Source organism: Osmia bicornis, chromosome 3 (assembly GCF_907164935.1).
Source record: "Osmia bicornis bicornis chromosome 3, iOsmBic2.1, whole genome shotgun sequence".
In the NCBI taxonomy this organism is placed as follows: Eukaryota; Metazoa; Arthropoda; class Insecta; order Hymenoptera; family Megachilidae; genus Osmia; species Osmia bicornis.
Genome location: NC_060218.1, coordinates 2,741,972 through 2,765,964, shown reverse-complemented (window position 1 = coordinate 2,765,964; position 23,993 = coordinate 2,741,972). Strand labels below are relative to the sequence as shown.

The 23,993-nt window shown below is 40.8% G+C and overlaps 2 protein-coding genes and 2 non-coding genes across 8 annotated transcripts in view; 3 read left to right on the top strand and 1 right to left on the bottom strand.

The window, feature by feature from the left end:
* The window catches only part of LOC114878458 (zinc finger SWIM domain-containing protein 8 homolog), a 48,753-nt gene extending 30,383 nt beyond the window's left edge, over nucleotides 1-18,370 (bottom strand). For all 4 annotated transcript variants that reach the window (XM_029192306.2, XM_029192322.2, XM_029192331.2 and 1 more), the window contains exon 1: nucleotides 18,019-18,370. The gene's annotated coding sequence lies outside the window, so the exon portion shown is untranslated. The remainder of the gene's footprint in view (nucleotides 1-18,018) is intronic.
* Trnag-gcc lies at nucleotides 3,085-3,155 on the top strand. The gene has a single exon. It is a non-coding gene; the product is annotated as a tRNA-Gly (tRNA).
* On the top strand, nucleotides 5,410-5,480 carry Trnag-gcc. The gene has a single exon. It is a non-coding gene; the product is annotated as a tRNA-Gly (tRNA).
* A 2,127-nt stretch (nucleotides 18,371-20,497) lies between the features above and the next one.
* LOC114878480 (double-strand break repair protein MRE11) lies at nucleotides 20,498-23,975 on the top strand. Of its 2 annotated transcripts, XM_046285027.1 has the most exons (11): nucleotides 20,498-20,759; nucleotides 20,889-21,440; nucleotides 21,504-21,675; nucleotides 21,760-21,896; nucleotides 21,978-22,168; nucleotides 22,238-22,442; nucleotides 22,528-22,867; nucleotides 22,943-23,090; nucleotides 23,151-23,314; nucleotides 23,390-23,516; nucleotides 23,620-23,975. In XM_046285027.1, exons 2-11 carry the CDS (start codon nucleotides 21,335-21,337, stop codon nucleotides 23,896-23,898), a joined length of 1,869 nt encoding a protein of 622 aa, XP_046140983.1. In that variant the 5' UTR covers nucleotides 20,498-20,759; nucleotides 20,889-21,334; the 3' UTR covers nucleotides 23,899-23,975. The 2 variants fall into 2 exon arrangements, with proteins under 2 accessions (XP_046140983.1, XP_029048184.2); XM_029192351.2 differs by having other exon boundaries at nucleotides 20,498-21,440.
* The last annotated feature ends 18 nt before the right edge of the window (nucleotides 23,976-23,993 follow it).

Below are 23,993 nucleotides of genomic sequence, written 5' to 3'. Positions count from 1 at the left end.
CCTCTCCGATGGAGCAAAACAGCAATGTCAGAGCTCCTGCGGTCGTGTCGGTCCGCCTTTGTGCCCAGCAAACCCACCATCTGTCCCAGGATGCCTTTGACATTTTGCAAACAACCACCACCTGTACGTGTATCTCCCTTGGGTGAAAGTAACGTTTATTGCGGCTCTTCGATAAGGCTAATCCCATCGATCGTTAGTCGAAGAGAGTGCCTCTATAAAAATGACAATTTCGAAGGCGATGCTAAACTGATCTCAGAAACGAGTCAACGATCGTCTGAAAAGTCAACGATACGCAAATGCACTCTCAACGTACATATTTTTCTTCTTGTTTATTATTCGAACGACAACGGACGATCAAACACCTGGAGCACTACCTCTTTTCCGTGAAAATAAATATAACTTGCTGTCGTTGAGCACCTGCTCTCGTTGCTCGATCGTGCCATTTGCGAAACGACTCGATACCGAACGAACAACATACGCTCGGTAATTAAAATATTTAACCAAATCTCGCTACAGTCAGCGCGCGTGTTTGACGTCATGTAAACGGACGGTTCAAATTTATGATACACAAAATTTATGTATCCTTTGGCAAGAATAACGACAATGTCGCTTAAAAATAGAATGCAAATTTGTAAATCCGCGTTGGAAACATCCTTGATCAAGGATTTCTTTCGAGTCGCTTATCAACAAGTTCGACGAGGTTCGTGGAGGCATCGGAATTAAAATATCGAGTGAAAAAATCATAGAAAATTGAGAAAATTCGGGAACCGAAGTAGGTCGATTTGTCTTTCTGCGCGGAACCGGAAGCCGCTGAGTCCCTGAAGAAGACTGTAGTTATTTATTACCAGAATCGCGTCGCTTCTTCGTTTTCATGGTTTCGCGGAGGAAAAACATGAAAAGGTTGAAGGGAGGAGGAGGAGAGACGAGAGAACACGGCTGGCGATGATTCTCAACGCCGTGGGACTCGTCACACCTGTACATCGGTCTAGACTTTTCGCGTTTACGTTCGAAAGGGAATCACTTATTCATAGAGCAGGGCACACGGGCGATTGTTACCAGCAACATTACCGTACACGCCTTCAAAAGGGAAATTACAGTTAGCTCTCATGCCAGAGAGTGGTGTTTCACCCTGGAACGAGGAAGAATAAGGGTGAAACTACCAATGAAACCATTTTTGCAAGGAAATTATTATTGGCAGTTGGATTGATCGATAATTCCTCCGTGACATCTTATTACCCCAGCCGGTCGCAAGGTTTGTCATCTTATGACCACATTCGTACCGAAAGTGTCAACTCATCGCAATTTACGAATTGATGAAATTCTTCGCTATATACAAGCAAGAAAAATAGTACAAAAGCCTGAGAGTGATAAATCAATTCCTCCTGGCGATGAATCAATGGCGGGAACGTACGAGCCGTTGCATTGTCAGCATTTATCTTCGATAATCTACGTCTATGACGGGGATGCGCTGGGAGAGGGTTAAAATACAGCGAATCCGTCGAGAGAATCGGAAGAAAATTAAAAAAAGAAAGGGCAAAGGGAGGTTTCTTCCTCTTTCCGCGCTATTTCGAGAACTTCGGATCCCTCCGAGACGAAAACACGCGAACTGGTATTAATCTTGGAACGTCATCCAACCGATATTAACTCCGCCCAACGCTGTCAACGAACGCTCTTGATGAATTGCCCAGAAGTAATTGGTTTTATTTATAAGATAACCCCGATAGGAGTTTCACCTGTCCGCCCACGAACCTTGGTAACACCGATTCGCTCACCTGGACTTAGGCCACTTCCGAGTTACATCATCGTTCTATAATTAACCGCGTTCTTGTTTATCTCCAGCTGATAGAAACTTTCGATCTTAACTTCCTAACAAAGATCCTTTCCAACAGAGATCCACCATTGTGTTCCTACATAATTATGAAACAATGATGAAGACCTGTGAATGACTCAGCGATCAAAGAACTTGAGAAAACTTAGTAAAAGTGTTGACAAAATTGTTTACAATTTTTCCCCTGTAATCGACTCGTTATTATAAATTTCGTCGAGTTTCATAAGCAAACGTTTATTATTTAATACCCTAGCTTGAATTGCTAGGAACAATTGCGCGTCGTGCTATGCAAAACGAAAGAAAACTTGTTTTGTACATCAGCTGTGCCACAATGTTAGAAAATAATTGAACCATATGTTGCTGATATACAAAGTCTATAGAAACCGTAGACAAAGGGAGCAACTCGAATGGAAACATTCTCGAAACTGAAAAAAAAGACTGTGGGACTGTGGGACTGTGGATCGAACGGTAATCCAGTGGCTAATGGAATCAATTAAACGCGATCCCCTTGGTTCACTCCCCTCTGTTCCAATTTCTGGATTTCTTACGCAGCATTCCAATTCCAATTGTTCAACTTTAATGGATGACGGTAGAGAAAGAAATTTTTGAATTTCCTGAGTATAACACTCCTGAGGTCCTAAAGTTACTAGAATTCTCCATTTTTCTAAATTGACAGTATGATTAATAACGGCAGAATAATGTTCGCAGACAAGCTTTCAATGAACTTAAGAAGTCAAACGTGCACCGAAAAACTATTCAATTCAACTGCGTTACAGTCTAGTTGGAAAAAAAGTCAAGGGCTCCTTCATTTGTTACCAAACAGTTGACCACTATTGGCGTCCCTGCTCGGGGGACAAAAAACATCCCTGAAAAACAGAGTCCAGCCGCGCGGTAGCGTACCCAGCTTTTAACGATCCTGCGCGATACGAAGAGGTTAACAAACTTTTGTTCCTTTATCGCAGCCACGCGTATACGTGGCGTTGTTCGTTCCCGTAACAAAAGCAGACGGTCGTATTTCGCAGAGAAGAAAAATAACCTTGTTCGGGACGTTCAGTAATCCCAGTCGGGCGTAAAAAAGGAACTACATGACTTAATGTACGAATAAAGCAATTAGAGTAAAACAAAAGTTTTCCCATTTTCTTTCAGACAATTATTTAGTTACATTATTATTATAGCTCTTTTTTATATTTGCACGGGAAATTAACTAGGGTACTTTAAACTCTGATTTTTCATCATAAGTAACTAAACTTTCAACAGCATCGGTGGTTCAGTGGTAGAATGCTCGCCTGCCACGCGGGCGACCCGGGTTCGATTCCCGGCCGATGCAAATTTATCTTTTGCTTTATTTCTGAAAAATATGCATCATTTGTAAGTATAAATATACATAGGCATTATAATTAACATTGTGCAAATAATAGCTTGTTAGATAAGATATAACGACTGTTATAAATGACACAGCGATGCGCATTTATAAAGGTCCTGAGATAAGTGCCATACCGTCTCTTATGGTCCTCTGACCAGAAGATGCAAGATCTTCCCCAGACTTTGGGTCATCGGCTACAGACATATGGTCCCGGGTATCGATAACCCCTTGAGAAATAGGTCAAAGTCCCTAAATACATTGACCCTGACATGTGTTTCACCTCTACCAAGTACTTGATGCTAACCAGCAGTTCTACCTAAGATATAAAATTCTTATGGATTTCATAGCTTTTTCTTCATCACAAGAATCAACCTACTGATCCATAGGCATAGTTCGCCTTCCCTTGCTTAGAATCCCGTAGCATCGATCCTCAAGTTCCCTGAAAGGATGTGACCGTGAACTCCGGCAAAGATATTACCAGCTTCGTGGCCTCTTACGGTCACCCCAACTAAAACCTGCCCTCTTCTCCCTTTATTTGGCTTTTAGACGCAGGTTCCTTTCCCTACTTTACAAAGATCTCTATCTTCACCTTTTCTCGTCGTCATAACCGTCCTAAAAACATCTATGAAATTTAAGGTCGAACCTAATGAACCATACTCGTAATTTAAATAAAGAAAATAGACGAAATTGTCGGAGCAAAGTAAGCATCTATTCCTTTTCAGTTGCTGAAACAGTGTTTGCGTTTCATCGTACCAGTTAAGGGTTAAGCTTCCATTATTCAACGTCGTGGAAATGGAAACGTGTACGATTTCAGTAACGAGTCCAAATAATACTCATCCCTGAGACGAAGGAACGAGAGGGAGCGGTGAAACTGAGGATCGTGATAACCTCGACACAGAGTAACTCGAAAGAAACACGATGCCAAGGCCGTGTACACAGAGGGAGAACCAGTAAATGTCAGTTTAACCGGTTGAAGTACCTTTCCCTGTTAAAATCACTCACACGAGGCCGTGCACACGACTTCTCTTCGACGGAGATGCTTTCGAGTGTATACACCATTTTGTCAAGGTAAGCTTACGAGCAAAGATGAGGAACCGTTATGGCTCGACTATGTTGATGCGTCCGAACGAAAAAGGAATTCTTTTTGTCCCCGGTAAGCTCAGGTAAAAGAAGAAAAAAAAAAAGAAACGGGGAGGGCTACCAGTGAAATGGCCGTGTCGTCGTCTTTCTTGCGTAAGAAGGAGATGCAGTTTAGGGATCGGTTCGACGTGCCGGACCAGGTGCATTGACTTCGTCCCTCACAAACCGGATATCGACCACTACCTACTCTATCGTTAAACTTTTTCTCAAGACTCTACTCTGATCCTCAACGACGATAACTTTTGGGGATACTGGAAAAATAGGACAAGTTACGAAACGATGAATGCTCATTCTGGATGCTAATTCTTAATAGCTATGGATAAGGTTTTAATTAATATTCGTATCGAAACGTAGATTCACAATGGCTGCCGTCAACCGGTCCAGCTTATAGCAATTCAGCGTCGCTATATTTGTATCAATATATCGATCAATACGCGATCATACATGAACGAATGGTTGCGCCATGCGTGATCATTCAGAATATATACATGTGCACACAACCCACACCTCACACTCAAACATGATTTATGTTTAAATATATATATATTTTACGAGGTTTTTGGCCGCAAGATCTTTTTCGCCTCGTGGTTTACTGGATTTACTGGAATCATAGAACTCAAACTAGTAGCTTGAGCTTCTACGCTACAATTATTGAATTGTTCTCGTTAAGGAGTCATTGTTGCAAGGGACCAGTACTTATGATATTAAATCATGAGTCTAATACAAAAGACTTGTCCCCTGCAGCCTAGTTTCTTTGTTGTGCTTAGAAAGTGCAATGGCCGACCCTGAACCAAAGTCATTGGCGAAACTGATGAGAACTTGTTTATCCTGGTCGATATTTTCTGAACAATTTTGCGAATAACTAACGTTATACTAACAATAAGTTTAAGAAAATGTACGTAACACTTTTTGGATGAAATTACACAGTAGCTTCCTGTTTTCTTTTTTCTTAGACAGAAAGGAAAATACGTTTACGTACGCGCCAACCATCTCCTGGTGTGGAAGGTGCAGTGTGGGATTCAGGTGTTCACACACATAGTAGCTTTCTGTAAAATAGCAAGGAGAAAAGATCTCAACAGCATCGGTGGTTCAGTGGTAGAATGCTCGCCTGCCACGCGGGCGACCCGGGTTCGATTCCCGGCCGATGCAACATTAATTTTTGTTTTTAATAAAAATACAAACACATTGAAATACTAAATATGTGTTCTCTTTTTTTTAAATTAAAAAAAAACTGGAACCAATAAATCCTCGGTCGTGAGGACGCCTTCGACAGTATACCCTTTTGTTTACGACACCCTCACGTTTGGGGGAAACGCGCTGACAAAATACACATGGCCTGCCTCGACCTTTTACCTATTTCGATTTTTCTAACAGTATCCTCGTTTACTTATAAGCATAATAGTCAACGATGGTTTTTTCTAAGAACAAATAATGACGATCGAAAGAGTTACATCATGTAACTCCCTTTGGGACCAAGGACAAGAAAAAGAAGGAGGACACGGGATGAAACGGAATCTCGATTGAGAGTTATTATCCGATTGTTGTAACCGGTAGGACAAGAATCCGTAAGGACAGTGAGAAGTACACGCGCTTGCAAAATAACGTCGCTTTAAATTACAAGCCTGCAGGAAAGCGATCATTATCCTGGTGATGCCATGAAATGCGCTTCACGGATCAAGGTTTTCTTCTTCTACCCAAACATGATCAACGATGAATCACGACTATGGCCGCCGTGTATACACGGTATCCATGCTGACACACCGAAGCCTAAATTGAAATCCAACTGAACTACATTATTCTTCGATAAATAAACAGCAAACGTGGAAAGTTTGGTGAGAAGTTTCGAGATAACCGAAATAATGAAAGGAAAGGGTACTTGTGTGGCGCCGCCATGCGGAGTTGGTCCACATCAACTTTCCAGAGAACGATCACGAAACTAGGGACAATTAAACGCAGGCGACACCGACTCGCTATTGTGGAAATAAAGTTGAGAGTTCTAGCATTAATCACACATGATCACACATGATCACTCATATTTTGAAAGACAGCCCATACCTTCGATCCGTTACAATTACCTTGCAATTCCCTAGAAGAATCTAATTCCTGAAGTTGAGTAGAAGTTTTAAGACTCATCGTCTACCCAGGACGCGTACGAGGAGAGACAGAAATTCCTGGTAATTCTAGGCAACGGATGCCAAGTAACGCAGCGTACACCGCAATTACTAAGTTGTCAGAATTCTCGAAAGTAGATGCATCCGACGTTCCTCCAACTTGACTGAATCAGCCCAGGCGTTGCTCGTCTTGCGACCGCCGAATGCATTTTAATACGGCCAACGCTTCCATTACGAATTTTGTGTTTCTACCCCCCGGTCGTACTTCTGCTACTTTTTTTCCCATCCAACTACCATTTTGTCCAACGTGATCTAGACTCCCGGGAGGGCAATGTAGAATCAACGCCTCAAGGCGAATTTCACGAGGAAGCTTCTTCCTTTCATGAACTTCCGCCGTGCAATGACTAAGATTTTCCCCTCCCCCTTTCCGGAAAGTTCACGGCAAGATCGTAACAATAGCTATTAAGTAGTTTGTTTGCAGTAAGAAATTTGCCTGAAGCCTCTGAACCCGCCCGGTCTAGGGAGAATTTGAAAGCTCCGGGATCGGGGTATAACGAGTACAACATAAAAGTCAATTGGCCCCGATTACTACTTCTTTCCCTTTTATTTTTATTTCACTACGTTTTCGAAAAAACGAGCTTCATTTTAAGTCGACGAATGTACGACTAGAAAGGAAAACGATGTCCTTTTGGCTCGAGAACGAAGTTTGCATTTTTACTTGATCTACAGCCATTACAAGACATAAAATTGATGTATCGACATCAGAAACTGGCTCGTCGATACTTGACGAGTAGTCGAGGCAAACGTACGATGGAAAGTTCCAACTATGCGTTATACTCAATTTCAGAGTTACCGAACTATCCGCATGGCTCAAACAATTATGTTAGTTACACAAACTGTAAATCACTTTCGACCACGAAATTTGCTTAGCGGTTGCTTGACGTTCCGCTCCATGTCTTTCGAACTTCCCCAATCGAACGTCTAATCAAAATTTCCTCATCAGAGATCTCGCTGTTTCAGACTTCCCATCTGACTTTGAAGATAATTTTCACACCCTTAATGAATGATTGGATCTAAATGAGGTATAATATTATTGTTATCATGGATAACTCTATAAACCCACAAAATTGCATTCAAAATGATGAGTTAGGGTTCTAGGTGTTCCCTAGTTAGACCAGCAGGGACTATGCCCCAGGAACCCATCTGTTTTATTAAAAATAAACATCTGTAGACCATGTGAAAGGAGCTAAAACGATTTTTCTTATTAATTTCACTTTTTTATAAACTTATCTAAGCGCCTGATCAGATGCAACCGGATACACCTCCAAATCAAGCCACGATTTAACTAAGGCTTCTTTCCTGCTGCCTTTTATCGCTTCATCCCTGTCACTTATCCGACCGTTTCATCAGCTATCTATTCTCTTCCTTCTCTATCCTCAGCATTTCATCCACAGACAGCGGAGGACACAAAGAGCTCGAAAGTTCTGGCCGTCATGCGATTTGTCATTCGGTCGCGTGTATTCCCACCGTTTCACGTCTCCGATCTTCAGCCATTACCTATGCTTTTTCTAGGCCGTTTGTTTTCTTTCCGTCTCGTCTTTTCCACCGTTCGAGACCTCTTTCCTAAACCGTCTCCTATTTGCTTTGTCTCTTCGGAGACAGCCGTCTCTTTCCCTCCCTCGACCGTCTCTTGCTTTTACTTTCGTCTCTTCTGTTTTCTCTCCGTCTCTTCCTTTGCTTTTTCTCCTCTCGTCCGACTGTTTGTGCTGTCTTTCGCAACACTGTCCATCCTCAGTGTCCGTGGAGTCTACCATTTTTGTACGTTTTTCTCTCATCGCCTGTGCTGCCTCTGGTGTTCCTCCTAGTTGAATAAACAGGGCAGAAACGTGTGCGGCACGCTCGTCATGCTTTAATACAGTTCGTGTATAACGCATCAGGGTAAACGTATTCCTGTGAGGTCAGAGACGCTCATAGAGCAGGGCGAGTGGGCAATTGCCCCGGGCCATGTACTTTCGTATATGTTTTACCAATCGAGTTATTAAAATGAAAGGATAATGTGTAGGTAAATTACGAAACAAAACCAGACCTAGTCGTTAGGATTAATTTACACTACACCCTGGATGTAAAGTAGAATAATTAATTCCAATTTACGGTGTGTCAATACCGACATCGAATGCATCAGCTGTGTCCACAATTACTGACCCGACGAATGGGATAATCGATACGCGACCAACCAAGAAGAGACTGCGATAAAAGCAAAAACATCGTCCACGGTAGATTGAACCTTAAATAACCATAAACTCCGTTGAAATTGATTAATTTGTTATGGGCTCTTGTGGTTTATTATTCGCATAAAGTCGCGTCTCGCTCGTCGTTACGCGCTCTCGAAGATTCCCGACAAGATCGCACCGCCATTTTATCGTATACCCATTTCGCAAACTTAAAATCTTGATTTTTGAAAGGGACGGTGAGCGAGAATCCCAAGAGGACTTCGTGGAATTGAAATTCTTGGAAAAGAATCGCGTGCGAGTGAGGATTCGCGGAGAAGGAGAAAAAAGGGTAATGGCGAACCGGACCTCACGTTGTCACGTGCGTGAAACGTTCGAAGACGGCTTTAGGCCGGGTTCACACTCTCGGTTCGAAGAAGAAATCACTAGGAAATTTTATCTTTTAGAAGTCTAGGGTTCCCTAGAATTTTATCTTTTGGAGATCTAGGGTTCCCTAGAATCTTATCTTTTGGAGATCTAGGGTTCCCTAGAATCTTATCTTTTGGAGATCTAGGGTTCCCTAGAATTTTATCATTTGGAGATCTAGGGTTCCCTAGAATTTTCGAAGGTTTTCTAGGACTCCCTAGAATTTTGTCTTCCGAAAGACAAAATTTCCCAGGGATTTCGTTCCCCTACATCACCATTTTCCCTAGGAAAGCCTACCATACACAACACGGCACATTCTCAACCAAATGGACCACGAGTGGACCGTGAGTAGACAGATAGTATGGATCTAACCTTACCGAGTTAGAAACGTGCAACAGGAACGAGGACACACGCATCTGTTGCCTCACGGTAATTACGGTAGAGGGCCAGATAGGCCTGTATAACGCACACGTGCGCGACGAAATCCACGCGAAAGCGGACAACAGTAGTACGTTCACGTAGCTAAGTACACGGATGTATGTACATGTATACGATAATCGTGGTCTCAGACGAACGACTAGGTGAACGGAACGAGTGAGAGAAGAGGGTCCTCGCCCTCGAACAGCCAAGCTGCTCGGTAATTACGTAGGGGAGACGCTCCATTGTTCTGCGCTAGTTTTGTACCAGGTAATAGACGCTCCTACAGGGTGTTCGCAAAAATGTCACAAATTTTTCGTTGGACATAGTTTTCAACAAAATAAACGAGTCTTAGATATTTGATTTAGACTACGGGTGTGAAGATCATCTTAAAGTCGTATCTTTAAAGATTTCATATCGATCTTTGTGTTTTAAAGGAAAATATACATCTACTCTTTTTTTATGAAACACTCTGTATATTTATCGGGTGGCTGGACGTATGATTTTATAGCAACATCGAGGCGCCCCGCGGATTCGCAAGAAAGAAACGGCTGCCTTAACACTGACGCTCTAATGAAAGATAAAGCGGATAAACGGCGACACCCGTATAATAGGCACGTGTATTCGAAATGGACGCTTCAATGAAGAGGCGCCATCAGTTAAAGTGAAACGATTATGGCTGGTATTTGAAATGCAAAGAAGGAAGCTATAATACTTTCCCAAGATATAATTTATGTTTTAACTGCTCCTTTCTCCGGGAAATGTTGAATGTTTCAGAACCTTGCTATAGTTCGTTCCAAGTTAACGAATCGTCAGATTAGTCAACAATGACTGTTTCTTCGTGGGTCAAAAGTGACCCGATATCCAGCCTTCGCGATTCTAATTTCACAGAGAACAAAAGGTACAATTCGAAGCACCGAATGAAATTGATGTCATTGAAACGGGGCTTGTCGTAAATTTCCAACCAGAATCGCGCTCGATAACGCATATTTCCCGGCTCGTGTGGGTCCGTAAAAAAGAGTATAAATCTGGAATATAGGCAGACCGAGCGCAGAGATAATTTTATTATGGATCGTATCATAAGTTACTCGTTTGGCTGTCGGCCAAATGTCTGTGTCCCTTCGTTCTTTGTACGCATTCCTCAAACATTTCTTCCAAATGTAGCAGCCCTCCTTCGGTCAGACGAATCCCCCGTGAAAGTGCACTTTCGTTAATCCAGCCGAACTGCATTCGTCAAGAAACTATGCATCGACGTGATAAGAGGGGAATTGAAAATGTAGGTCAAATTTCAGGATGGAGATTTTTAAATAGGTATAAGAAATTCGCTAGGAAATAAGTTCAGAAGGTACGCGTTCCTAGGACATAAATTCAGAGGGAATAAATCCCTAGCAAACAAGTTCAGAGGGTATAAGTTCCTAGGAAATAAATTTAGAAGGTACAAGTTCCTATGAAATAAGTTCAGAGGCAATAAATTCCTAGGAAATAAGTTCGGAGGGGATAAATCCCTAGGGCACGAGTTCCTAGGGAATAAGTTTCTAAGTTCCTGAAACTTTTTGAAGATTTTCATTCTACTTGAGGATTTTCGAGGCGTTTTTTTCAGCACGGTTGAGCGGTACTATAAGGTCATTGCCCAAGGATACGCACGCACCGATGCAACGTAACGAAGTTTCAGTCGTCTGGTGGAGGCGCGCACAAGAGGACAATTCGACCGTGGAGCTCGTCAGGTTAATTGAATTTATGGCTCGATATTCCGAGCGTGAGCGATTGCGATCGACGATAAGCCGAGCCCCGTGAACCTTTTACGGTGGATCCTCGTTAATGAACGAACTCACCTCGAACAATACCGTGATCTGATTTTTTCATCCTCTAACGATTTAAATGCACTATCCGAGAATTCATCGAAAAAAGGACTGTCCAGGATGCAAAAAAAAAAGGAAGGTAAATCGAACAGGTCTTCTTCTAAGTCTAATATTCTTAGAGAAAACATTCGCCATCGAATAGGAAGAACTTTGTTCCGCGAAATCGTTGAAAATCGTTCAAATTCGACTCAATCCGTGCAAGTTCACAGGAAAAGCGGCGAAAGTTTGGACGTAATTTATGCCAGGAACGTGTATCATAGAACGGAAACATATTGGCTCTACTTTCTTGCCGCTGTTTCGTTCGTCAGATCACGTTGGCCAATAAAGTTTCGGCAACTTTTGCGATTCACCGACTAAGCTACCTCGGCTGTGAAGTTGGCTCGTTCATTAAACCTGTTCAGTGTCGGGACAGCTCGGGGATAAACCATTTTGAATTAACTACTGGGACATGCATTTCGCGTGCTTCGTTTTATCCTCTCCTTCTCTTCGCAGGAGTATTCGGACCTTTTCGGGCTTGTTTGGAGAAAATATTTCGAGTAAAAGAGTCAACGTCAATTTCTACCTGAGCATGGTAATAATTAAATTGAAAATTAATGGGAAACGAGAGAAATGAAAAATCGCCAAAATTCTGAAGAATTTCATTCGCTTACACTAACGAGTCTGGCATCGTGGAACTGAAAGGAATTTCTGATGGTAATCCAAGCTAAATTCCAGATAACTCAACAACCGTGCCAACTGAACCTTGGATCTTTAACTCTAGAATTTCTAGGGTCGGAGACACGTTCGACCCAGGGCTGACTAAGGCAAGACCACGTCATAAACTCGATTCCAAATTGTTTCTATCACTGGTGTAATTCGAGCACGAACTCAGACCTAATTCGATACAGAATTCAACGAATAGCTTCTCTCTACCCGTTATCTTCATACCCTTTACAAACCTGTAAATACGTGGCTAATGTAATTCTAAAAGAACAAAGTATCCACTGAATAAAAAAAACATAGATTTTCATTAATTGCGATTTCTCGGCTGTGCGTGCAAGCACGATACGAAATTAAACTAACGGCCTCCTCGAACAAACGAGTCTCTTAAGAAAGAAAGGATCGTTAATACCCGCAACGTAGTAATACATCAGGGAACTCGCTTCTCCGTGGAATCTCATTAACCGGGTTGCTCGATGACTCGAAACACGTTAATGCTCGCTCACACACGTCCCGGAGAATCGACATCAATCACTGTCGAGCCAAGAACTTCAAACGTACGCCACCGATTTACATGCGCACCGAACCCGGGATAACCTTGCGTGAACGCCAAAAAACAGAGAAGAGGAAAAAGAAGGGTGGAAGGTAGAAGTTGAGAGCAATTTTCGCGACGAACGATAACACTTTTTACGGGAGAGCCTAGGGGAACTTAAGGAAAGTCTAGGGGAACTTAAGAAGAACCCAGGGGAACTTATGGCGAGTCTAGGGGAACTTAAGAAGAACCTAGGGGAACTTAAGGAAATCTTAGGAGTACTTAAGAATAGTCTAGGGGAACTTAAGGCTAAACTAGGCAAACTTAAATGAGCCTAGGGAAACTTAAAGATATTCAAAAGAAAATCTAGGGATAATCTAATGTGGAACCTCCTAGAAATAGTATATTTCTACACTAAATTTTGCAACTATTACCTACAATATAATCTGAATCCTTGGAATTCAGGAGATAACGTGACACCACAGAATCCATGTCACCCAATTTGACAGAAATCTAACACCGGGTGAATCTCGTTATTCGCGCACGAAATATTTCGATGGAAAGAAAGGAAGAAGAAGAGTTGCACGGCAGTGAAGTGGCTGTCTCGATGCACGTTTCTTGAATGCAAATTTTTCACGCGCAATACGTGTTCGTACACGGATGCGAGGAGCACGGCACGTAAAATCGCGTAACACGGCGAAAATATAAATTCAGCGATAGAATCGCAACGAAGCTCGTATCGACGCGAAACTTCCAGCCGGCTAATAAAACCTTTCGCTGATACGGGTTCGCTCGTATTTCCTTGAGTTTAATTACGCGCTTCCCGCAAATAATTTCCTCGCGAGAAAATATTCGTTTGCCCCTGTTGAAAAAAGAAGAGAGACAACGAGTCGTATATCTGAACCGTGTGAGCGATTAATTGGGCGGAGAAATGGAACTAACGGGTAATAATAATAATAATTATTCTTGTAGCTTTGCAACATTCGGTAAATATTTGTTTAATTTCATCCTGGACAAGATTCTCAGAGAAAATGTTTACTATCGGACAAACGAACACGTTTGCAAGGTTTCGCCCGACGGCGATAGATCTCGATGAATCTTCAAGAGTATCCGACCGGGGACCGGATATGCTCGGATAGATTCAATTATCGGACGACCAATGGAATTATCCAAATCCGATATCGGCGTTCGATCGCATTTCTCGAGTCGTCTCGCTTGCAAGCAAATTGGAAGCACGACTGCCAATAGCTCGTGAATGGAGCAATGCTTGTTGAATAAGTGGACACGCGATACTATTTCTAAGGTTGTTTCACTTAACGTTAATATCCTTTCTCTTTTCGGTACCTAGTCTCAAGCTGCTTAAACAAGCTTTTATAACGAGCCAAGGAAATTGAATGTCTAGGAGTTCTAAAGACCAGCCACTAGAATGCTAATGAAGGTCAGTGGGTGGAGGTGCCAAGGCCGTTCTACGGTCACTCAGGTTTCTCATTAAATTTCGCGATAAAAATGTATTGAGAGAAAATTTGACAAGAAATATTAACATGATTTTAGACACACGATATAATAACTAAAGTAACGAAAAAATGAATACGGGAAGCTAAATTTCAAATCGATCAGGGTCTAAGCAAAATTTTTAAAATACATAAAAATTTTCCATAGTTTAGAGCAGAATTAGAAATCCTATTGATCGATCGTATCTAACAATTTCCATGTCTTCATTTGCGTACGAGCACAGGGTGTTCGCAAACACGAGCCACAGCAACATCGACCGGCAAAACCTGCCCTCCCTTCGAACCCCTCTTCATCTCTCACGACCACCCTTTGTCACCCTCGAGCAACGGCCCGTTTCACCCTCGCCACCCACGACATTCGTCCCTCTCTCTTTCCCTACTACTTCTCCTTCTCTCGTTACCACCTCTCGCGTACAACCTTTCCCGCCCTGCTATTCTTTCTTTTTCTCTCTCTTTTTTTTTTTTTTTTACTCTTAGCGATACATCCTGCAACACCCACCCATTGTTTTCCCTGCTTACCGACGTTTCTGAGGGACGAACCGGAAGGGAAGCTGGACGAATCCCGGATGTCATCTGACATCTACCCTTTATGCCCTTTCATTTTTATTGCATTGGGTAAATGAAATTTCTAAGGAATCATGAATTACCGATTAAATTATTCGATTACTCTTGTAGTTCATTTGTATACCGGTATGTTTCGATGACAAAAACCTGATTTTGCAATCATTGCTCACGGTTTCCACGAAGAAGCGTTTCTTAGCTGCTGTTCGTCTCATGGTCCGTGCATTCCACGAGGCATGCTACAGAGTGGCGAGAATGAATACTCCTTTCGCAACGCTGTCGGTACATTAGTCTAATTGAAATCCGGATGGCGTGGCGCGCGTGACCGTACACCATCTCCAACTGTCACGCTTTCGAATAGGTATAGGCGTGTCATAGATGTGCTAAGGTTGCTCACTTACTGTATACATGGTGACGCATAGTTTCATCAATTTTTCATATTTCAAAATATCATAACCAATATAAAATAAAATTCAAACCAAGTTTGTTATTCTCACTAGAAAAAACAAAAATTAGAAATTTGCTGTTTTCCTTATTTCATATCGTATAGTTACCCCTAAACTCACTCGCGCATGCGCAAATGAAAAGCGCGCCTTACCGCGCGTAACAAAATGTCACTAGAAATCAAAGTCTAGTTACCTGTCATAAAGAAACAAATTACCATCGCGTAACAGCATAATTGCAACTAAAATAATGACCTTGCAAACGAAGATAAAAACGATGACCAAAAAGCGACGAGATGAGACAGAATGCAAACAGTAACGTCAACGTGAACGCAGCCGTACTTTCTAAATGTATGCGCGCAGCGTGGTACGCGCATGCGCCGAGAAAGTAAAATGAGATACTTTCTCTACGTGGCTGCAATTCTTATGGGATTCTCCCCCGGTATAGAAGAGTAGGAAACGCGTGGCCTAACTGGTCGAGGGAAACCGTTTAAAAACGGTGCGTGCCTGTGTACGTACGTCCGGGCTTCGTCTCGTTTATTAACGGAAAATTAAAGCCCCATGCAGGCGGGTGGAGAACGGTGTTTCTTCGCCGTCATAAATGGACCGAGACTAAAAATAACCAGGTGCTTTTATGACGCGACTGTTACAACGACCCGAGACATCTCTCGAGAGCATTGAAAGCACGTTCCTTTTCGTAATCCACGGATTTAAGTGCACACGATGGTCCGCTTAAAGGAAAAAAATAAATTTTATCGATGATTCTCTCTATAAACGATCAAATGAAAGTCAATCTTCTTAAATCTTCATATTATTATTATTTCTAATTAATTTATAGGATCTTTCGTTAAATCTGGACAAATGTAACACGTTTGATTCGATAAACCGAGAGAAGTGGATGAAATCTCGGGACAAGAAGGAGACCGAGTACGATTCATTCTCTCCTCCTCCATTTCGTTCTCCATTTAGTCTTTTTCTCGGCCTTGATCGCTTCGCCAAGGAGCAAGGACCGTGGAGAAAGAGGAAACGAGTATACCCGGGCGAAGCAGGGATTGTAAATACACACGTGAACGTGTACACAAATTTCCATTCGCGATTGTATGTGTGCAGGGAATGACTCGAAACGGTTGCACGTCCGTATCGTTACCAATCGTTCCTTCCGATTGGAAAGTACTCTCTCAGGTAGCAATTGCTTTAGACCTCCCCGAAAAATCCGTCTACAGCGTTAAATTTCGTTTCGGATTCGAAAACGATTTTCTTCCCCTTGAAAGGTGTTCGAAACTCCGAGGTATATGTACAAGGTTGCTGTAAAAATAATCACCGTTTCCGAAATTCGCAATTATTTTTACAGCGATCCAAGTTCAACGAGCGATAAGAGATACTGGTTGATCAATTAGGTATTAGTAAGCGGATAAAAATTGTATCGATTTAATTTTTCATTGACCAAAAGGACTTATCAATTTCATACGTTTTATCGGAACTTCAACGTCGTACTTGAGAGATAAAGAAAGGTCTTGCGAGAAGCAACGTCATCGACAGAACCATCCATTATCCAAGGTTCAAAAATTCTTCGAAGAATACACTCATAGATAACCGGTGATATAACGAGAGGCGATAATATTCCGCGAATGCACGTAACGACGACAATTCAGCGCAATGTGTTTTCAGAAAATTAATCTCACGTGGCTGATAACACTTTGGCATTATGAAACGGTACTTATATGTTGACGGTTTCTTTCCATCTTCCAGACAGACTGGTAAAATCGGGAACAGTGTTTGTTTGCTCCCGTTATCGGTGCAACGAAAAGAAATAATGTTCAAAAATTGATTTCTCTGCACGGAGGATGAAAAGTCATATTCGAACGATATATGGCAGATAAATTGGCCTTCGCTTCGCACCTCGACTCGTGACGCGCAACCGTGTCGCAAATTATCATGGCAAAATAATGTACACTTGCGAGAGTAATTCGCGTTGAACACGTGCCAAGTGAATTACAGTAATAAGAAAAACTACGATCCCGTTCGATGCATCCTAAGACCAGTTTGCTACGACTGAATATACGCCGTAAAATGGGTAATTTCTATAAATCGTATGTCGTAGATTGCCGCGTGTCAGTCGCGGAATACGTTAGTTGGATCTTCGAGGTATTGAGAATCGAAGGTCGTAGGAAACAGGTGATTAATCAGCCTAAAGACGTCGATCGAATCGTAGAAAGACGACCAAGTACGAAGAATGATAACCGCTCGCGTGGAACGCGGTGATGAATCAGGAAGATGGGAAATCGTTAACCTTGCCCGTTCATGTCAACGGGCCATGGAATTTGTATGCGTCATATGCTAAGCGAGTATCTGAAGCGACGCTTAAAGAGACACGAGAATTACAATGCATTGCCACACGCCCGTCTCTCTTTGGACCCAGTAACAATGCATACCTCTTAGCTGCCGAAGATATAATGGACCCCCAGCATCGGACCGGTTAACTGGCCGCGGAGTCGCCGATTAAACCGGGCTATCAAACCGCTTAATGGGAACTGGACCGACTACAGATAGGATTTACACAGACCCCAGGATCGGAACTATGTAATTTCACGTTCTAATCTATTTTTCTTTCTCTTCGAAATTGCCATAGATAACCATTCGTCTCGATTAACTTTGATTATTCAAAGAATCAACGAGAGAATGCAACGTGGGATTTTTGTAATTAAGAATGAATTCAGAGGGAAAAGCTAGCCCTGCTTACATAGTTTAACCCCTTAACCCCTTCGTCTATTATTTCTTCGGTAGTTGCGTCAATCAGAGCTTATTATTCGTTGGTTAATAAGGGGTTCAAGGGGTTAATAAAGTGCGTTAAAGTGAGTGTCTCGCATCGCGTCTTTCGGGAAACTAACGCGTTGTCGTTTCGAAGGTAAATAAAGACTCACCTTCCGTTGGCTTCTTGATGGTGGTGAAACCGGTGGTTGGTCGCCGCCATCCCCTCCAGTTATTGCACAACGATTCCGGCTCGCTGCTCCAGCTGCATAAAGAATCCTCCTCGAAACGATCCGAGTCCTCGAAGGAGTAACGATCCGCCTCCTCCCACTCGATTATCTGTGGACCGTTCTGACCGGAGACATTTCCCACGGCCACTCTAGCCTCGCCGCCACCGGAACCACCGCCGCTGCTACCACTTCCACCCCCTCCTCCACCACCACCGCCGCGTCCACCGCCTCCGCCGCTACCACCCACCGCCACGGGAGACCGAGCCAGGTTGCCCGCCAGTTTTAATTGTCGTACGAATCGGCACGCGCGACACTACGAGCCACTTCGCCCCCGGCCGAGCCACCGTGCTCCGACGAAGGCCCCACTGCGATCACCAAGCGACGACACCGCCGCCGCCTCCTACGAGCCGAGCCACCGTTTAACGCGCCAATCCTTCACCTTGTGCGCCACGATTCGCCGCCTACGGAAACAAAACATCCGAGTTATAACAGGGAATTGATTTTTCAATTATTGCATCGTACGACCTAGGCTTCCCTTCGTCAAGGGAAACTGTCAATCCTACGTTCTTCATAAAGTCAAAGGAAGCCTACGTTGCAGCCGAGCGTATTTCTAGCTCTGAACCCTCTTCTTATGGTGTGATGTTTGAGTCAATTAAATTTGAAAAAGAAGAGGGCGGAGGAGTGTTAGAAAATCAGAAATAATGTTTCATTGATATTTGAAAAAGGGTTCAGTGCTTTGTTTATGCATTGTTCAAAATCCTTAAACAATTAAGTTTCTGTATTATCTGAAATATTTATAAAATAACAAACTTGTATAACGAATAAACAATTAAAGTACATATACATCAGCATGCAACAAGAATAGAAAATTGCAAAAGATTTCCAACAAAAACAAAACGATTTTGAAAGGTTCGAAGAATCAGGAGTTTTGTTTACACGGTGTCTCGGTGAAAAACAGCCGGTCAATGTCAACCGGAGAATGTATATGTACATATATGTATCTCGGTTATATTTGAGAGACTTTTCGTGACTGGGCAACTATGAAATTTGTTAATCGAAACTCTGATTTGACTCCATACCCGCGGTAATTGGTAAATCCGAGCGTACGCCTCTAACCACCGTTTTACCACCGCCAACACGATGTCCGATACTTCCCCTCTATTAACCCCCTTTGTCATCACAACCACCTATAACCGTCTCTACTTTTAATTGTTCCTCGAATTGGTGCACGCAACGTTACAACTAGCACTAAAACTCGATCCTATACGAGTTAATTTTCTACCTAACATAAAATTTTAAATTGTTAAAAAATCCAACATTTTTCCACCTTACAAACAGTTTGATAACTTGATACAATTTTTAAAAAATATTTTCGTTTAATTTCAATAATTATTATGAAGAGTAATATTTAATTTGTGAAAAAGAATAATCAGTTACATTTTCAAATCGTTTCGCCAGTGTCGCCGTTGCTATTTGGTCCGCGATGCTACCAAGAAGGTCACCTTTCACTTTCGAATTCTGTTATTCAGTTTTGCTTACTTTCCGAGGATAAATTTAAAGCAAAACGTGCCGCGACGACGGAAGTTGATTTCTTAACGTACAACTGCAATTCTGAGAAAAAGTTTCCCTAGCGATAGTTTTCAAATATGTGTCCGAATATTAATGGCGGCATTGTAGGGAAACATAACAATGCGACCAATGAAATAATCCTTCCCCGTTGAAAACTTATTTCCAGCCGCACAAAAAACAATGCTAATAATAACCACAATAACATTCAACTCCTGACTTCGGATGTGATCGACCAATTGATCGCCACGAATCGTTGATCAAAATCAACAAGTCCTAGAACGAGGGAATTTTAATGATCGACGGACGCACGGGTTCCGATACGCGTTCGAAAAACATCAAGTTTCTCGGAAGTCGAAGTAAAACAGGAACAGCTGATTCACGTCGTTTCTATATTAGAAGAAGCGTATTGATTTTTCTTGTACGAAAAAGTACCGCCTTAAATATTTTGAACGATCCCGCACCAGTTGGACGAGTAAAAAAAAAATCACTAGATGCACGACACTTACGAAAACACCAACGGTCGATTTGTCAGTTGCGACTATAATGGTGAACGTCAAAACTCGAACAGCATGTGATCGGGTTAAAACAACTAGGTTAGGTTGCATTTCGAACAATGAAATTGTAATGAAAATTTGAAAGAGGGACACGAGAGTATCAGTGACACGAGAATCGGAGGCATAAGGACCTTGGCGGGTCGACAGACCCACGTCAAGAACGTGCGACGACCCCGACCCCGCAAAGGGAAGCACTCTTTTCTTACATCTATTCTCTTACATCTACTGCCCTGCATGTTTTACTGTTCCACCTTTCACACCTCTTTGTACATATAGACTCTAACCCTTTTCCTGCTTACCTCACCCTCTCTAAAAAGTTTACCGTTCCGTCACTGGTGCACTTCACACCCCTCCTTCCTTCTTCTACTACTACCACTACTACTACTATTACTAGCACCACCGAACGAACAGTACGGAACCAGAACAGAATGGGGAGTAATACACAAACATGTATATAATATATGTATATATATATATGTTATATATGCACACATACACACACAACGGCGCACTCGACAACAGAGTAGGACAGCTGAGCCACCACTGCCCCACCAGTTTTATGTAAGAGACATCTTGCACTGTGTCCACGATACCTTCTGCGAAGGTTAAACCTACCACGGGCACACGAACGACTTCGATACTTTACGTTAAAATTACACACTACAACACTGCACTAATCCTTAATTTCAGCTAGCCTACCCCATCGACGACAACAACAAATATGGCGAGCAAACCTCCTCCTGCGCCTCGCTGCTACGACTGCCGACTGACCGCCAGGTGGCGATCGGAACGCCGCCCCAACGACCCCTACCACCGATTCGTTCGGCTTCGCTTCGGGCGTTCTCGTGCGTCTTCGGATATTCTATCGATATTTTCGCGGTTTTTACTTGAAATATGAAATACCAGAAAGCTTTAACATTATAACTTTTCCGGTTAAGTTTATTTACTTAATTATTGTTTAATGTAATATTCATTAATTAAAAGTATAAATAAAAATATTGGTAAAATATAGAATTATAATCCTATGTCTATGCAAATATAGAAAGTATAGAATTTGAATATCTTTCATTGAGGTTATATCATACCATATTTATTTCAGTCAAATTTAACACAACGTTCTTTATTAAATATACAAAATGTCAACTGAAGAAAATTCCGTTGATATTAACAATCCAGATAATATCATTAAAATTTTAATTGCAACTGATATTCACCTTGGTTTTGAATATAGTAAAAAAAGAGGTTGGTTGTGATATTATTACTAAACTAAGAATTAGTCATATTCTTAATATTTTTTGACTACAGGTCAGGAAATAGACGATAGCTTCATAACTTTTGAGGAAATACTACAATATGGTAAAGAACATGAAGTAGATTTTGTACTTCTTGGTGGAGATTTATTTCATGATACTAAACCATCACAAACTGCAATATTAAAATGTATGGAATTATTAAGAAAGTACTGTTTAGGTCCCAGGTTAGTGAAATAATTTTATGTAATATATAATTTAATTCGATTTTCTGTAATCTGTGTATAATTCAATTATGGACCATTTATTAGAGAAATCAAGATTCAATTCTTAAGCGATCCTAAAGTTGTATTTGGTCACTGTGCTCATAAAACAGTGAATTATGAGGATCCAAATTTAAATATCAGTATGCCAATATTCTCCATTCATGGGAATCATGATGATCCAAGTAAGAAATACACAATACATGGAAATATGTTTAAATATGTAAATGCTTTAAATTAATTTTTCTTATTGTTAATAAAACTAGGCTTTGGTGCTGTTGGATCAATGGATTTGTTATCAGCATCAGGTTTTGTAAATTATTTTGGGAAGTGGACTGATCTTACTAAGGTATCAATTGATCCCGTAGTTATAAAAAAAGGTGAAACTCATGTTGCACTTTATGGTTTAAGTTACATAAATGATCAAAGACTATCTCGTTTGATTAGAGATCACAAGGTAAAATTATAGAGCATGTATAGTATATTAACTCCTACTATTTTTATTAATAACAGTAACCTTTTAAAGATGGATTTGCTGTGTCCAGCAGACATACCAGATTGTTATAACATATTTGTTTTACATCAAAATCGTGTTGTACATAAGGAGTATGGCTACATTCCAGAATCACAACTGCCAAATTGTCTTGATTTTATTTTGTGGGGTCATGAACATGAATGTCGTATTATTCCAGAGCAAGTTCCAGATGCTAATTATTATATTTGCCAACCTGGTATGTTTTTATATTATTGAAGTTTTCAAAATTCGAGTGCTATAAGAATATTACACAATTTTATATTTGAAAACTGAAATTTCAGGAAGTTCTATCGCAACATCTTTATGCGACGGTGAAGCAAAACCTAAACATGTCGGCATTTTGAGTATAAGTAAAAAGAAATTCAAACTAAAACCATTACCATTGAAGACTGTCAGACCATTTGTTTTTGATAATGTGATCCTTAAAGATCATGATATAGAAAAAGATTTGAGTCGACCATTGGCTGTATCCGTATGCAATTTTATCGATCGCTATATAGAAAATGAAATTATACGAAAAGCTGCCCTGCAGCTAACAGGACATCCTAAACAACCAATCCAGCCTTTGATTCGTTTAAGAATATTCTATAGCAATGAGGGAGAAATATTTGATGGAATGCAGTAAAGCCTCATTATATCAAAATATTATTTCAATCAGAAGTTAATAAATGGACAGTATATAAAAATATATTTCAGATTGGCACAGAAATATTGTGAGCAAGTTGCTAATCCCATGGACATGGTTTTGTTTCGTAAAGAAAGCAGTATTAATAAAAAATCAAAATCAAATGTATCAACTTTCAATGATGATCTCGAAGATATGGCTCAAATATTTGAATATAATGTAAATAATTTAATTATATTATTATTTTCTAAATCTAATGCCATGAATTCTTTTTATTAGGACGATGTAGATTGGATTAAATCTGTACAGGGAGGTATAAAGAACCATTTTAGTTTAGAACAAAATAAAGATAAATTAACAGTATTATCAGTGAATGGTCTAAATGAAGCATTAAATCGATTCATTGATAGAGGAGATACAGACGCTTTTAAAGATATAGTAAGGTAAAATATTTACAGTTAAATGGCTAAAAATATATTGTATTTTAAATATGTAAATATTGATAATTTAATATTCAGTCATCAGATGAAGAAGACCATAAGTTATTTAGAAACTTGTAACGTCAATGATAGCGAAAGCATTGTCAAAGAAATAAAAAGTTTACGGGACAAGAGAATGGAAAAAGAGGAAGAAGAACAAATGGAGGTATGTCAAGATTAGAAAAGATTACATCACAGTTAAACAAAATTGAAATTTATCTTGTACAAAATTATGTAATATATAAATACTTTCATTATATATTTTATAGATAGATAAATTCTTTAATGATTCAAATAAGAAAACGGCTTCAAACAATGCTTTGGATATAACTGACAGTGACGAGGATAGTGAAAGAAATACAGCAGCTAAAGGCAAAGGTACGAGAGGTAAAGCAGGTACTAAAGGTAGAGGCTCACGAGGAGGTGGTCGTGGCACAAAAAAAAGTTTACCGGCTGAAACTTCATTAAAAGCTTGTATGAGAACAGGTTTACAGAGAATTAACAAGAAGAGAAATGTCGAAAATATTGTTATAGATGATTCTGATTAAGATATAAATAGTTTTAAGACTTTTTTATACCCTGTAATAAGATTTATATTGAAATATATTATTCTATTTTCTTTAAATAACTTACATAATTTTAT

Bases quoted from the DNA above. Each gene is read 5' to 3' on its own strand.
- LOC114878480 (XM_046285027.1), top strand. From the start codon at position 21,335: ATGTCAACTGAAGAAAATTCCGTTGATATTAACAATCCAGATAATATC. The intron at 21,897-21,977 runs GTAAGAAATACA...TAATAAAACTAG, and splicing joins TGGGAATCATGATGATCCAA to GCTTTGGTGCTGTTGGATCA. The intron at 22,868-22,942 runs GTAAAGCCTCAT...AATATATTTCAG, and splicing joins GAAATATTTGATGGAATGCA to ATTGGCACAGAAATATTGTG.